The sequence below is a fragment of the Crocodylus porosus genome, unplaced genomic scaffold (genome assembly GCF_001723895.1).
Source record: "Crocodylus porosus isolate Cpor-Errol unplaced genomic scaffold, CroPor_comp1, whole genome shotgun sequence".
Lineage (NCBI taxonomy): Eukaryota > Metazoa > Chordata > Crocodylia > Crocodylidae > Crocodylus > Crocodylus porosus.
In genome coordinates, this window is record NW_017728943.1 from 17,182 (window position 1) to 33,964 (window position 16,783).

General features: G+C 41.3%; 1 protein-coding gene across 1 annotated transcript in view; it reads left to right on the forward strand.

Moving 5' to 3' along the window:
- The window catches only part of KPNB1 (karyopherin subunit beta 1), a 29,256-nt gene that overhangs the window by 4,499 nt on the left and 7,974 nt on the right, over positions 1-16,783 (forward strand). Inside the window, exons 3-12 of the mRNA XM_019548338.1 lie at positions 2,390-2,542; positions 3,739-3,798; positions 3,985-4,074; positions 6,137-6,247; positions 7,984-8,085; positions 9,920-10,144; positions 11,903-12,094; positions 13,631-13,761; positions 14,893-15,040; positions 15,305-15,376. Of these exons, the coding sequence (XP_019403883.1) occupies positions 2,390-2,542; positions 3,739-3,798; positions 3,985-4,074; positions 6,137-6,247; positions 7,984-8,085; positions 9,920-10,144; positions 11,903-12,094; positions 13,631-13,761; positions 14,893-15,040; positions 15,305-15,376 (1,284 nt within the window). The remainder of the gene's footprint in view (positions 1-2,389; positions 2,543-3,738; positions 3,799-3,984; positions 4,075-6,136; positions 6,248-7,983; positions 8,086-9,919; positions 10,145-11,902; positions 12,095-13,630; positions 13,762-14,892; positions 15,041-15,304; positions 15,377-16,783) is intronic.

Sequence of the window (16,783 nt, forward strand, 5' to 3'; positions counted from 1 at the left end):
GCTAGGATCTGGAACCAACTTCCAAGAGAAGTGGTGCTGACTCCTACCCTGGGGGTTTTTAAGAGGAGGTTGGATGAACATCTTGCTGGGGTCGTTTGACCCCGGTATTATTTCCTGCCGTGGCAGGGGGTCGGAATAGATGATCTACTCAGGTCCCTTCCGACCCTAGAAACTATGAAACTTGTTTAAAAATTGCAGAAAAATACTGGAACAATTCTTCTGTTGCAAAGAACTTGGACCAAAATAGAAATCAATAGCATTAAAACATTCTGATCTATTTAAAAATCCATTGGTTTCTCTTGTGAACCATCTTTGCACAGCTAACAGTGCTGGCATTGCTTAGCACCCTATGCACCTTTGAAAGGAACTCAAGGCATCTCAGGCTGCTATACACCTTGGTTAAGAATTGCTGACCTAGGTGGATCTCCTGTTGAGTGAGACGACTAGAAATAGATGATAAATGCTTGCTGTATCTGTATTTTGGCAAAATAAAAATGTTGATACTGTGCTTCATGGGAAGTCTCTTTATTTCCAGGTAAGCAATTATATAAGTTGACAAATTCTTGCTTGGTAGGATACCTTTCATTGAAGAACTGCAAGAAAATAGTGTAAACATTTAAGAACAAAACATTTGTTTATCAATGTCCAGAACTCGCTTTGGAATTGGAGATGCAGCTGATGCAAACTGAAATTTTCAAACTTCGTATGATGTCTATTTTCAGGTGCAAGTCAAACTGGCATTCTTCTGCTTCCTTGTGGAAACAATTGAATAGTTGCACTGCTTTTCTTTTTTGAGGGGGAGTGGTTGAAATTTCAGAAATGGGTATTGTTCATCGGAACAAGAGAAGCTTACCACATTGGTGTCCTACACAAGGAAATCTTTCTGCATGCTGGCTTTCAGCAGGAAACAAAAGAAGCCTTCGTTCACTCTTCAACCTGTAGCTGAACTTGCCTCTTAGTATGTAACAGGAAAAGCTTACTTCCTAAATTCTGTTCGAGAGGAAGTATTGGGATGTTTTGGGTGATGCCCCTTTTACAGGAGAGAGGATGAAAGGTTGGAGACAGTTTGAGAAGCTTCCCTGATAGAAGGAGATGTGTTAATAATGTATAAGATTGCAAAATGCTCTCCTCCTCTTGAAGAGGGAGTTGGGAAGTCATGGAATGCCTCATAGAGTAAAGTGAATAACTGTATCAAAGTGTCAGTGAGGATGGGGCATGGAAGAAATCAACAGGATAAGGCAGAAGAGAGACCAAAGGAAAAACAGATTGAATACCACTAGAAAAGATAAGTGTGCCTCTTGCTGCATGGAGTGTTTAAAGGTTTTGTGGTGTTGACTAGTTTAATTTGAAAAAATAAGAACAAAGTCATAAGTCTACTTCTCTCCAAACAGGTCTAGGAGGGAGAGATCCTGAACTAATGCAGAGGTGATTAAGCTGCAGTCATACAGCCAGATGGTGGGAAGGGGGGGGACTGACACTCCAGATTAATTGTTTTTTGGCCGGCAAGGAGGTAGGGAGTGTTGTTTTGGGGGATCTGGGTGAAGGATTGGTTCTAATATACACTGAAGAGTTCTAAGTGCATGCCGGTCATTTGTCTGGAAGACCGCAAGTAATTGCACTTAACTAATTTATAGTGGGTTTTTGGTTGTCCTAGATTGTTGAACAGGGTTTTTAAGTGTGGTCCTACTTAGACTCAAGTGTGTTTTAATGTGGCATTGAGTTGGCATTCTATGCATAATGTTGGTTTTAGGATTTCTTGTTGCATAAATTCCAACAAAGTGTTTAGATGTGGTTGCTGGGACCTTGTTAACTAATTTGAGATTAATTTTTCCTGCATTGTAATTTTTAATTAGACTATATGCATTATTTTGTCCCTCAAGTCCTGAGTGGTAAACATTTGCTACCTCTTGATTAGTTGTCATCCCTGCTACTGGTCTCCTGAGAGATTCACTGGGTGTGGGTCTATTACAGATACAGTGGTCACAGAGTACTGTGTGTGTCTAGTCAAGTGATAAGAGTTTGACTTTATAAGAGCCTCGTAGCTGTGTTAGATCATCATGCCTTGGGATCACCCCATGTTTGTAGCAGTGTAGTTTATTTGGTACATGAGACACAATCTCTGGAATTCCATTCAGGTACAGATGACTGCACCTTTTCTGTTTTGACTGTGCTGCCTTGGGGTCACAGTGGGGTGTTAAAGTGCTCATACTTGCTTTATGATATTTCTAGTAAACAAAGGGCCTTTTGGCTTTAAAGGTTTAATCTTACCTGTCTGTAGAACTGGGTATGGCATTGTTTGGGAGTGACATGAGGGTAAAACTCTTTGTGTATGGAGGAGCAAGTATTTGCACAGCTACAAATAACTTCAACTGCCAAGTTTTGCTTTCAGGACCCAGAGCAACTTCAGGACAAATCTAATGAGATCCTGACAGCCATTATCCAGGGGATGAGAAAAGAAGAGCCCAGTAACAATGTGAAGCTAGCAGCTACAAATGCACTCCTGAACTCTTTGGAATTTACCAAAGCAAACTTTGACAAAGAGGTAAGTGAAAGGAGAAGTTTTGGGTGTAAGGCAAGTCCTGAATCCATGGTCTATGATGAGAAATCATGCACCACGCTGAGTTCTACTTGATGCATAATACCATTGTGGCTGAGACCTGGATTCATGCCCTTTCTGAAGCAGAAATGCCATAGAAATGCTAAACTTGGAAACATCAATGACTACTTTTGGATAAGTAAGACCTGACCTTTAGGGTTTTTGCCTGTTGAACATGTTGCTTTCTAATCAAACTTTGCTCTGTAATGCTGTTGTGGGAGCCCAAGCTTGGATCAGCATTTCCTTTCTTGTGTGGCAGGAGTTCAGGCTTTGACTCGGGGTCTGAAAATGGGTAGGGAGGAGGAAAAAAAGTTAAATTTTTACCAAAACATTGAAATGGGGGTCTCCGCTTGCTTTTTGTCTTAAGTACACCTGTCTGGTTCCTGCTGAAGATTTTGGGGAGGATGGAATTTTAATGAGTTTTTAGCCAGCTGTACAGCTAATAGTGTAATTGTAACTTCAGGCACCTACATTGAACACCTTCAAGAGCAAATTGGATGCTTATCTTGCTGGGATCCTATGAACCCAGCTGACTTCCTGCCCCTCGGGCAGGGGGCTGGACTTGATCTTCTGAGGTCCCTTCCAGCCCTAATGTCTATGAAATCTGTGGTCTCAATTGGTGTTCAGTTTGAGATGGTAGGGTGCCTTCTGTTTGGACTTCAGTCTTCTATTGGGCTCAGAAATAATAAATATTAAATTTAGTGGCAAAGAATAGCTTAAATGCCCCTTGTATGACCTTCCAGAACACTAAATTGTTCTAGCTAAGTCATGTTTTGAGACCTTGTGTACTTATTGCACAAACATTCTAGAAGACCATAGCTTTGTGTGCGCATATGTATGTTAAATCTTATTAACTGACAGAATCTAATGCTGGGACCCATTTTTCTGTTTAGATTGTAACATGCTTCAGAAATTCAGCTGAGATTTACAGTTGCAGCAGACAGACCACTTATTATTTGGGGGAAGTAATAAAATGTTGTGCCCTGCCTTGCTCATGTAGTAAAGCTGTGGTCTTTGGTGATGACAGTGAAAGGATAAGGTTCAATTCTAGTCAGGGAATCAAAATGCCATCTCTGTAAGAAGGCTTTCAAAGTTTTTTTGGTTGTGTAACACCATTCTAATTTTGCTTTATTCTCTTGTAGTCTGAAAGGCACTTTATTATGCAAGTTGTCTGTGAAGCAACGCAGTGTCCAGATACAAGGGTAAGTAGTGGTGGTATTTCTTGAATTGTCATGTTGTCTTCAAGAAATTGCATTTAGAACTCTCAAGCATCCTAAATGCATTAATTCAAGAAATGGTTGTTTAAATCTCTAATATTTGCATGCAACTGTGGTGAGCTCTGTATTTTGAGGAATGATACCACTTTGTTCTGTTTCCTTTTCCGACAGGTACGGGTGGCTGCCTTGCAGAACTTGGTGAAGATAATGTCTCTGTACTATCAGTATATGGAGACGTATATGGGTCCGGCTCTCTTTGCTGTGAGTAGTACAGACTGAAAACTGAGTGGCTTAACTGCAGTATGTACTCTTATTTTTGCAGTTCTGTAGTGCTTTTCATCTGTAAAGAATGAATCCTAATACAGAGACCACCTTGCCTAGGCGATACCATATTTTGTCACATACAACACAACATGAGGCAGCAGGTGAGCTGCTGGTGGTATCTTGTTGAGGCTTATGATATGGAAACAACATTTTATTTCCAAGAACTTTTTTTATATGAACTGCTTACAGTAAAAAAACAAACAAACAAACAAAAAAACTAGCAGTCTTGCTGCTGTCCTTGTGGGCTTAACTACACTAGGTCACAAAGGTTACTCTGTCATAAGCATAATGTCTAGGAAGGGTGGTATCCCAGGAGACAGTCTGGGTGAGGCGTCTGGCACCGAGAACTTCCCAGTGCTATGCTTCCTAAATGCACTGTGTTCCCCGAAGGGTGAGCGCTGTCCTGCAGTCTGTCACAATTCTGGAAAAAACATTTTTCCAATATTCTGCCTTCTAAAATAAAGGTGTATGTTTTTTATTTGTGGGAAGGGGGAGAGAAAGAAAGAGTGGGGAGTGGGTGAAAATATGGGAATTAGTACACCACTCTCCTAGTATAGCATCCCATAGACAAGCAAAGCTTAGATATAGAAGTTCCATAATATGGAATTATGTTTATGAAGCCTTTTCCTGTGTGTTAAGCAAACTACTAAACTAAACAACTAATCCCTTTTATAGGTAATATCTAGGTAATTTTTTTTATAGGTAGTCCAAAATTTGCATCCTTTATATTTTTCCGGTTGGTTTGGCTCTCTGCCAGCTTTATTTTAAGGAGATGCTTCCCTGCTGCAGTACTTATATAAAAAGGAAATTGGCTTTTTGCCCCTTCCTCACTGGGGATCTGTTTTCTCCTCTCATATCTGTGGCAGTTGCTGTTGGTGGGCAATTGTAAATCAGCAATTTTTGAAACAGCTACAAACAAGTCACCTGGTGGTGCTGTAGAGCTGCAAGGTGGGCTGCATCTGGATCTCCATAGTGCCTACAGTTTTTAGACTTTAATGCCACATGTCTATAATCTAAATATTTATGGGAGCTGCTTAGAGTGGTGGCTGCTTTGAGTGGATGTATTTATTTTCCAAGGGACTAGAGGGGGGTCCACTTTAATTTTTATAGCAGCCTGAAGAACCCCTGAACACTTTTCCTCTGGAGGACTATAGCTAACTAACATGTGGCATTAGGTGATAGAGGTGGGTGAAATTGATGTTCTTACTATAGAACAATGGAATCTCTAGGTTTAAGCAGAGAAAATAAGACACTTTTTATTTACGTCTTTGTGGAAAGCTTTACACGTTGTAGATGGGGGTTCTATTTTAGTAGCACATTAAGATGCCAGTAACTTTAGATAAATAATGAAGTACACAGGGGAAAAAAAAAAATCAAACGTCACTAAACTGCAGCTCTTTCCCAGGTCCTGAGTTTCCTTTTATCATATACCCTGCCTGAGTTGTGCTTCAGAGCTGGGATAATGCCTTCATAAGAGAGAAATCCTGAATATTATAAACATATAAATCCCCATATGAAAGCTTTGTAGTGGAGGATCCAGAACATTTCTTCCAAAGAAGTCTATGCAAACAATAACTTAGGGCTTGAAGCATCTTTTTAGAACAGGGGTGTCAGTCAGACTTGCAGCCTGTGGAACCGTTTCATGTGGCCCACGGAACCTGCTGCTGAAATCTGGTCATGTCCTGTTGGCTATGTGTCAGAAGAGGTGGGGGAAGGGAGGAAGGAATGAGCAGCGTCTGCATTAACTATTTTTCACCTGGTCTACATAGCTAGATCTGGCCCACGGGCAGGATGAGTTTGACACCCCTGTGTTTAGAATATTATATTATGATCACATGATGGCAGGGAACTAGTTGTTGTACACTTTTTTTAAGAAGTCTTCCATATGGTCAAGTCATACCATTCTGAAATGTGCAGGCTGTTTTGGACTGGTGGGGGGTGTATTTTGAGGAAGAATGATGTACCAAAATGCTCTTCGTTTCCATTTCATATTCTGAAGATCACAATTGAAGCAATGAAAAGTGAGATAGATGAGGTGGCTCTACAGGGAATAGAATTCTGGTCAAATGTCTGTGATGAGGAAATGGATTTGGCTATTGAGGCATCTGAGGTGAGTTTGAAAATGGCACCTATGTATTGATGTTAATGACTTCCTGTGTCACGTGATCGTCTGACAGTGCTGGAAGGGAGAAGCTAAGGTGGGTCTGAAGCTTGTTCCATCCAAGGTGCAATTGTCAGTCAGCTCCAAGCCCCTTGTGTAGCAGTCCTTAGTCTATGAAGAGACATCATGCACCACTCTGACTATTAAGTGATGCATATCTGTTATGGAAGCTGAGACTTTGAGCCTGCATGGAACATAAGGCAGTGTGTTGGTTTTTGTTCTCCTAATGTTGCTGACTATATAGTTATGTTTTACTTTGCAGCATGGTGTGGAGATAGCCAAGCTAACACTGAACAAGCAAAATTGGGAACTAGTAGCAGCCTAATCATGATGGCATGAACTAACACATTTCTTCTATAATCTTTGCTTTACCCTTGGTTTGGTACCTAGATTCAACTGAGTTATAGTGCCTTGTAAAAACTCAGGCAGTTGGGCATTCCATATAATGCCCAATATTTAAGGTTGCCTAAATGTTCCCATTATAATTCCTGTTTTCATTAAACTGCTCTCCCTGCTTTTTATTTATTGGGCTATAATTTTTCAGGTTTGTTGTCCCTCTTGAGTTAAGATCTTGACCAAGCTATTTTAAACAGAATGGGATGGAATTTTTTTGTTTTTTAATCCAATTAACAAAATAGTTATAAAGCTGGCAATTGAAATGTTACATGGGATAAAGATATCGTTTGAATATCCTGCTAAGGAAAATATAATTTGGGAGCACTAGGTTGTCTGAAACTAGCATATGTAAAATGCATACCCTTAAATGACTTGAGTACTTTTTTCAACCCTGCTGATGTACCTATGGCTGACTTACCTGTAGAGGATATGGTCTGTTAGCTTGCACAATAAAAGAGCTCTTGACAAGGAAGTTCATAGCATCACAGAATGTTGAGCTCTTGCCTCACTTAGGCTTCTTCTTTATTGAGGAGGGGCTAAAGTAACCAAGTTAATTCCTGGTGAGCAGAGCCTTCCATGGAAAGCCACATGCTTTCTTTGTCCTTCTGGGTTTCCTCAGTTCTGTGAGAAATAATGAACCTCTGCCATCAAATTGCAACATTAGTTAAGTGTTCTCATACCTAATTACTGGCACCTGTAGTCTAGCTGTGGTATAACCCGTAAGGGGCTTTTTGAATTAGTTTAAGAACTGAGCATACTTTTGCTTTTGTTAAACAGTTTCATCTCCCTAGGGTGGATGACTGAAAAGGAAAATGCCATCTTAATCTTCATGTAGCTGCTCTTACCATCAACTAGTCATGTACTCAGGTGTTAATGAAAACTGTAAGGGTACAACTCTCCTTTCTCTACAAGGATCTGAATTCTTTTTCTGTTGAACGCTCAGAATAGCAGGGGTAAAAGGACAGTCAGTTCCATAGCTTTAATCTGAGTTTTGCATGCCTCTTGCCCTTCCTATTTGGGGGCCACTGAATAATTTAAATATGCAGCTTTTCTTTAAACATGGTTATATAATGTTGGAGGTACAGTGTTTGTATGTGGAGTAACAAACTGAACATGTGCATTATACTGAACTGGAGTAACTGCAAGGTGTTATCTTTGGGAACGTTTCCTACTGCACTATAAACTTATGAGTAAAAAGTAAATATCTATAGACTTATTTCCTTGTAAACTGCAAGCTGAAAAAATTCTGAATTGGGCATTGTTTTGTTTTATACCCTGTTTCTTTCTAGGCAGCAGAACAAGGAAGACCTCCAGAGCATACCAGCAAATTTTACGCTAAGGGAGCACTACAGTATCTGGTCCCAATTCTCACACAGACGCTAACAAAACAGGTACGGTTTTGTTAATTGTGTGAATGGTCTGGAGTTCTTTATGTATGTGAAGAGCTTCACGTGTCCGTATTTTGCGCATGCTATTTCCAGAACACTTAGTCCTGCCTTGAATAGCATGCTGTCCAGGAGTTGGGCCTCTGGTCATTGAATCAGTATTTTGCTTTGCTTCTCTTCACTTGCCGATGAGCTGGGTTACTTTAGGCCCTCCAGAGGAGTCTTGTAAGGCCTGCTTGTTCTCAACAGCTCATGTTGCAGTCCTTGGTCTATGATGAGACATCATGCACCACTCTGATTGAATGATGCATCATTTGTGAAAGCTGAGACTTGAGACTGCACTGAATGCCATACAGGCGCCAGTCACGTCAGGTTGGTTGTGTGGCACTTCATTAAGGCCCATTTCCCTTTCTAATTTTTGGAGGCGTTTGATAGGTTAATGTGGATTTGCCATTTAACTTCCTCCAGCATGAGGTTTAATCGACAAAAGCCGCCCATGTTCTGTTTGCTTTAAGACCCTATTTCTGGCTTTTGTTTTGAACCTTAAATTCTAAGCTCTTAGGACCATATTTGTTTGAGCACTTCACAGGGACTTGTTTAAGTTGTGGAACAAACAGTCCAATCAAAACTTAATAGACTCACTTGCTGCACAGTCTAGTTAACGTGATGCAGTTTAATTTAATCTGTATAGGATCAGGTTCATCTGGCATTACTGTAGTGAGCTGGGGAGGTTTCTCTCTTTATAAAGATGGTGTGCAACTGTTTCCTATTCAATTTTTATTGCTGCTTGCCTGAATGCATAGAGTTAAATCCCAGTAGGCTGTTTAAAGAACCAAGCAGGAATGGTAAAATGGTGATGCATGAATATCAGGTACAGAGATTGAAGGCAGTTGAGATAACAGTGGGCTGAATTAACAGAGTTTGGTCCAAAGGTGGGTGGCTGCTGCTGCTGAATTGCCGTCAGTGTCCTGGCTTTCTGGGCTGAATAAAATTGGTGGGCTGGTTCTGGCCTGCAGGTTGTAGGTTCCTGAATTTTGATGTGTGTGGACACGCGTACCCTTTGAGTGGCTGCAAAAGGGCAGCTGTGCAGTCGCTCTAACTGCAACATGTGCACAAGCATGTAGCAAAACTAGTAAGCTAAATCACCCCAACTTTAACCTTGGATGATTAGTTTTGCTACATTTGTATTGTCACAGGTGAGTGCAGAGGTGATGGAGCTTAATAACTGCTTCAGCTCACCCTCCTCTTTTTTGAAATCCATTCCCAGCATTTCTTTGCCCATGCCCTTAACTGGTAACTTGTAGGGTAGAATTGGGTTACTTTCACAGGGAAAAGCCTGAAGTCAAAGGAGACCTAAAATCTCAGACCCCAGGAAGAGAGAGCAGGGCTATGAATTATAGTTTCATAGTGAGTAGGGTCGGAAGGGACCTGAGCAGATCATCAAGTCTGAGCTCCTGCCATGGCAGGAAAGAATACTGGGGTCAAACGATCCCAGCAAAGTGATCGTCTAGCCAGCAAGGTGACTGTCTAGCCTTGAGAGGCTAAGTTGATAGTTGTCCCTTCAGCCAGGGAAACAGATGTTGTGAGCAGGACAGGCTGCTGCTTCCCTCCACAGATGTTGTTAGCAAGGCCTAGAAGAACTTAAACTTCAAGTAGACTACACTGAAGATCCAGAAGTAGTTGAACTCATTTAAGACTGTAGGACTTGGTTGTGAAGTGACTTCCCTTGCCCATTAGATCCAAGTAGATGGCTTAATCTGTATGTGGTAGAAGTAGCTTTCTGATTGGTAAGGGGTATTTTTTCTTGCCAAGAATGACCCAGGTGCTGTTTTCTTCTCAGGATGAAAATGATGACGATGATGACTGGAACCCCTGTAAGGCAGCAGGGGTCTGTCTAATGCTTCTGGCAACCTGCTGCGAAGATGACATTGTTCCCCATGTACTGCCGTTCATTAAAGAGCACATTAAAAATCCAGACTGGCGATACAGAGATGCAGCTGTCATGGCTTTTGGGTGCATTTTGGAAGGACCAGAGCCCAACCAGCTCAAACCACTAGTTATACAGGTAATGCCTAGTGTGTTTTCCAGGTTATTGGCCTGTTTGGCCCAAAGCACGTTGCTAGTCAAATTAATAAAATGTGATTTACAAGAAGAAAGTCTTATAACAGTGACCCAGGTTCTGTGTGTGTCTGGATTATGGCTATTTTACTCAGATGCAGAGCAAGTTGCTAAGAAGGCTTTTGTGTCGGTTTCTTTAAAATGTTGTATAGGGAAGAAATTTTCTTGTATGCCTCAAGATTACTGTAATCATCTTCATTCACTGTCATTGGAGCAGTACTATATCTATAACAGGGCCTTTGGGCTGGATATGACTTGTAAAGCCATTGGATTTGGCACGGTGCAGGGGGGTTGCCTGTGTCACAGCAAGGTCCTAGCACTGGTCTGCCTCAGACCCAAGCTAGATTATTCCAGCCCACTGCTAGAAAAATGTTGCTAACCACTGTAGCACAGAGCATGTGGAAGGCACTTGGGTATAGGGAAATGGGATCTATCTAGTGCCTAAAGTAGTACCTAAGTAACCCAGGTAACTGCTGCTTTTTATCACTTTTGCACTGTTCGGGATCCGGCACAGCTGTGCTTGCTCCTCTGCATCCCTACTGAGGCTGTACTGTAGCTGGATAGTTTCCCAGACAAAGTAGAATTGCTCAGGGGTTCATGTGATGCCAGTTAAATTAGTTGCAGGAAAGCCATGACTAGTAGATCCGGAAGACTGGAGGAGGACTCTTATCTTTAAGCTTGGTAGCCTAGTAGTTAGGGTACTTGCTTGGAAGTGGAAGACTTTTGTGGGGGAGGGCTAGATAGAACCCATAGTAGACTTGAACCTGCATCTCCTGCATTCTAGCAAAATGACTAAACTACCAGCCCACAGGGTGGGCTTGCTTTCCCAAGAGTGCTCTCCAGCTCCCTTTGAAGCTCACCCACTGGGCAGCCTGGAAGCAAAAATAGGTGGGGTCAGCAACAGAGTGAGGCAAAAGGATAGTGGTTCAGTGAGGTGGGATACTGCCCTGGAAGGGAAGAAGTGCTGGTTCTGGACTGGATATCAGCTCCCAATGGGGCAGAAACTATCCTAATGCTGTTATGCTGTTTCATTTAATGAATAGCAAACACAAAGTGCAGTGGGCCAGTGCCAAGGAGAGGACTGGAGAGTGCCATATGTAATGTGTAACCTATTGCCTGGTGCTCTACTGGGAGGCAGGACCTGTAAGTTCAAATAGCCTCTTTGCTTGACCAGCCCAGAACCTGTCTCATCTCTGAGCAGAGCCTTAAGCTATCAGGCAAGAAAGTGATATGGTTCTCTTTCATCAGTTTTTTTATTTCTGGCAGGTGGGTGCAAAGGGTGGTCCTGTTCTGTTACAGGTGGAAGTTGGCCATACATCGCACAAGTAGCAGGAAATGGCCTACTTAAGTGCGTGTAATCACACAGAAGGTGAAATATGATTTAGTCTTCAGTATACAGAGCCATGCGTGATCCTTTTATGTGTTCATTTTTGTCTTGCATAGTATGGATGAGAGGATTGAAACATCAAGGGTTCAGTGTATTTTAGCCTTGTCTCTAGGAGAAGTTTTATAAGTTGTCTTTCAAAAAGGTGACTATTTAGATAGATCTAGATGTATCTGGTTTCTGAGCTGTGAAACCCACTTAATTGCTAGTCCATTAAATAACTCTTAATAGGGTATATTCCTAAACAGCTGCATGCTGCTGACATCATGTACGTGAATTGGATGCAACTGTGACTTGCTGCTAACTGTGGTTTTATTCTAGGCCATGCCAACTTTAATAGAACTAATGAAGGACCCTAGCGTGGTGGTTCGGGATACAACCGCATGGACTGTGGGCAGGATCTGTGAGCTGCTCCCTGAAGCTGCCATCAATGACATTTACCTTGCACCACTGTTGCAGTGTCTGATTGAGGGCCTGAGCGCAGAGCCTAGAGTAGCTTCCAATGTGTGCTGGGTAAGGCAGAACTCAACTGCTGTGCAGTGATACAGGTGGAACCCCTACTATAGAAGGGGTGAGGTTGATGGATACATCTAGCAAATCTTGTGAGCATATTTCATCTGCAGACCCATCAGCCTGTTTGTCCACCACACAACTGTTTAAGTAGGAACCATCTCAAGTCCTTTGCAGCACTTGGGGTGCAGAAAAAGCAGGGGAAACTGTTTCTGGACATCTTCTAAGTTAACTTTCCCTTTCCTTCTAAACAAATATGTAAAAATGGTTTCAGTTTGAAAAAAGTAGTAAAATCATCCCCCCTATGGAGCATGAGTGTCTGGTAACTGTTTAGGAGCTTTTCTCAGATGAGTTCTACGTGTTTTTCTGTTTGTCTTCAAGCAGTTGAACTGTTCATTCAGTCCAAGGGAGACGCAAGATACCCCCCAATTAGCTAAGTGCATTTATAGCCACCCAGCATTAATTTTGGGAGTTTGAAAAGCATCTCATTCCTTTTGTACAGCTTCAAGCTGTGCTATTGACAAGGCACTGAGCAGGATTGGCCAGTTCAACTTTACTTTTTCTTATTACTCAGTACACCTTAATATCAAATAACTTAAGTGTGCAATTTCTCATTACAAAGTGGGGGTACTTCATTGTATTTTAACTGAACTGTTTTGGCTGAGTTCTCACCGTAATGGGTAATGACTGGTAAGACACACTTTTGAAACTGCAGAACTAAATCTTTGTTTTTCTTAGCCCAGTTTCTCTGTTTTAAAGAGTTCCAGGGCACTCAGTCAGCCAGAGGCTCTTCCTGATCTTTTGCTTCCGGGGCTTTTTCTTTCCAAAGTCCTCAATTGGTGTAAATTTTCCAAATCAAAAGTGAAATGGGGTTTGCAGCTGTAGTCACCTCCCCTGACTGCAGCAGGGACTGGGAGCAAATCTCTACGGCCTTGTCTAGACCAGGATTAAGGTGTGATGTCAGCACAAGTTAGCTGCCAGGTGTTATCTCACCTGTTAGTAGACTCCTACAGCCAAGGTTATGGGCCTTTAAGCTGTTCACACCTGGTAGTGAATGCTGTAACTTCTTAAGCAAGGCTTCAGGCTGGATTTCTGCTTTGAAATTTCATTGGTGGCATGTCAAAGCATAATGGGCCTTGCTCTTGGATAGCTGGAGAAGGAGAACCATTAGTTTTGCACTTTGCTGCTCTGTCAGAATGCAGAATTGACTCTAAGCATGGGGCAGGATATTCATTCTACTGAACTATCAGGACTAGCAAGCTTTTTTTCCTGGTGGTCAGGCTGTTTCAAATTGACCTGAACACTCATTTGCACTGACTCTTTCCCAGCTTTTAGGGTTGGGTTTTAGCACACTTCTTTCCTCAACTGGTGAAACCTACTAAAAACTCTTAGAGGAATTGGTATGTAGACTGAGTGGTGCAGTTGAAATAATAATCCTGTGTAGTCTGGTCAGTTCAAGGGGCTGTATGTGTTGGGCTAGTTTGCCCATGATGGGAGACTCTCTTCATTATAGAGACTGCGATCTGTTCTGTATTTTAGGCCTTTTCAAGCCTGGCTGAAGCTGCCTATGAAGCTGCAGATGTAGCTGATGATCAGGAAGAGCCAGCAACCTACTGTTTATCCTCCTCATTTGAGCTAATAGTTCAGAAACTTCTGGAGACCACAGACAGGTATCCTTAAATTGGCTGACATAAATGTCTGCAGAAACACTGTTTTTACTGCTTAAAATGGCGAGTTCTTTTGCTTCCCACAGTTTGATGTGAAGTGGTGCATGAAAAGGCATCAATGTGTCTTCATGCAGTGATATATACTCAAGTCTTACAAAAATAACCTTCCACACAGATTTCTCCAGATTTAGGCCAGGTTCATCCTTACTGATATATTGCTTAAGGCTTTCTCCAGACTTATTCTCTCCACCAGTGCTTTGACGGAAGCTTCATTAAGATGGCAGAGATTGCACACTATTTTGAGGTATCATCTAGAGGGCCACTAAATCAAAACCACAACCAGAAAATAAGTCTGACTGCTGCGTGACTCCTCCCCTAGTATATCTCTAGTCCACTTGACATACAATGGGACCTCTGTGTTCTTTAACAAATATACAATGTCATCCCAAACACTGTGCACACAGTAAAGTTATCACTACCTTGCATGGCTTGCAGTCTAAATTAGACAGCAAAGGAAGCATTTTACAGAAATTTGTAAAGTGACTTAAATCTGACTAACCAAAGAATCAAACCCTGATCTCTTTAGTCCCCATTACAGTGTTGGTTCACAAGACCGGCCATGTTTTCTAAGTGGCGTGTTTGCTGGATAATCTAAAATCCAAATTTTTGGCCAGCTTGGTTCAGTTCTGATGAAAAGTTTGTCAAAGATTGCTGATCATGCCAACCAAGTTAGTCCATCTTACAGCACCTTGTATCAGCAGTGTTTCTGAATTGTCCCTGTTTGATACACGCTGTAGATAGCCCTAGAATTGGTAAAGAACTGAACTGTTTTACTACTTGAGGTCAGGATAGGGGCATACAATGTGGTGCGTGGTAGCTTGCTGTGGTGCTGTCTGTGACCAAATAAAGGACTTCCAGCATCTTCTATTAACACAATTTATAAAAGCTATTCAAATGGAACGTCAAAGATTTGAGCCTGCTTTCCAGCCCTTTTGTTCACTAATCAGTGGTCTGAATGTTCAGCTTCTGCTGTAACGCTGGGATTTAACTAATAGTGATTTGGGCAAAAATGGTCTGTTACTAAGCAAGCATAAAACTTGGAGCCAAAAATAAATTTGTTCTCTTCCTTTATAGGCCTGATGGACACCAGAATAACCTGAGGAGTGCTGCATATGAAGCTCTGATGGAAATAGTAAAAAACAGTGCCAAGGACTGTTACCCTGCTGTCCAAAAGACAACCTTGGTCATCATGGAGAGACTGCAGCAAGTGCTGCAGATGGAGGTGAGTAAAGGGCAAGTATTCTGTTGTGATTTAAGGATACAGAGCAACTATAATAGTTATACATTTTGCTTTGTTGTGCTCTGACTTCTCTCTAGCCAAGTGGGTTTTGCTGTTGTTTTTATATAGCAGGTATGTGCTGAAAAGCTTAAAGCTGAATTTAATTCTTTCTGGTCCTAGGATGGATGATCATGGCCTGATTTATAGGTGTGCTGCAACAGCAGAGAGCTTTCTAATGATAAAAGAATCTGGTTTTTTCTCTTTCAGTCTCATATCCAGAGTACATCAGACAGAATCCAGTTCAATGATCTTCAGTCTCTTCTTTGTGCTACTCTGCAGGTAAATCACTGTTAGTTACTAACTGTAACTCAGCTGTGAAGATGCACATATTTCTTCACCCAAGGAAACACATTTTGTTGTTTGAATTTGGGTGAAATTGACTTCTTACATCCAAGTTAATATGCAGGAAAAGAGTAGTAATAAAGCTTTATGAAAGATGGAGATTTTTACAATTTGTGTCCAATATAAAGAGATTTTCTTAATTTCATGAAACAAAAACATTAACATGGACACTTTTCCCTCTAAACTGTTTAATTTCTCACCGGCTGTTATGTTGTGGGAAAGACTAAATGACTGCTTTGTAAACACACACTTAAGAAATTCCTAACACCTTTCATTTACTAGTTTTCAACTTAAGGTTAAAGCTTGGGTCTGTCTCAAACTTTCACTAATAAAAATAGTGCGTGTCCTCAGAATGAAACAACATTTGGTAAAAAAACAGCTCACTTGTTTCCAAACATTAGCTTATTTCAGTTGCTTGCCTACTCTTATAAAGGCCACTGAAAACTACCATTTTTTTTTTCTGAGCCACTCAGATGTCAAAGGATTTTCTCAGATCACACAATCTGATATTGCACCCTTCCAGCAGTTTGTGCTGTAAAAGGGATAGTGTTACTGTGGGATCATGCCTAGCATATTAGAAGCTCCAATGCACCACTCCCAAACACTACTGGAGACCTAGATTCAGCATTACTAGTTCCATGCAACAGTCAGAAGATTTAGTGGTCTTAGGTATTCCCAGATGCATGGTTGATTGCTAATATACATGTAAATAAAAACAGGGTTCCTGAATATACATTTTGCTTAAACTTTTTGCCTTCCTGTTACCTGCTAGTAATGGGTTCCCATTCCTGTTAGTCCACTACTGAAGTAATTTAAATCTTTATGCTGAAAAGCAAGTGTCATGACCTAGGGCACTCTGAAACTTCAGGTCATTGAACTTTCAAGTTATAATTTATGGAAGATGATGGTCAGATTTTTCTTCCCTCCCCCTCTTCCTTCTTCTTTTTCCTCCAGCAGAAGTGGTGGGGGGGCTCTACTCTCAGCAGTAGATTAATGATCCCTTTATCTACCTTAATTCACCTGCAGAAAATCGAGTTTAATGCTAGTATCACTGATTGAATTGCCACTTTTTTCTCTCTTCAAGATATACTATCAATTTGAATATCACACTTACTGGAATCTTACATTTATTGTAACTGGGTTAAATATGGGTCATGACTAACCAGAGAACTACAAATGTAATATCAGTATTATATAGACCAGTTTTCTTCTAGTGAAGTTCAGTTACAATTGAGTATCAGAAGGAAACACCTTGCTGTCATGGTTACAATGTGAAAAGGGTCTTGTTGAAAGGGCCAGATTTAGACCAGCCAAACTTAATACCAGATCTAGATGAAATGTTCA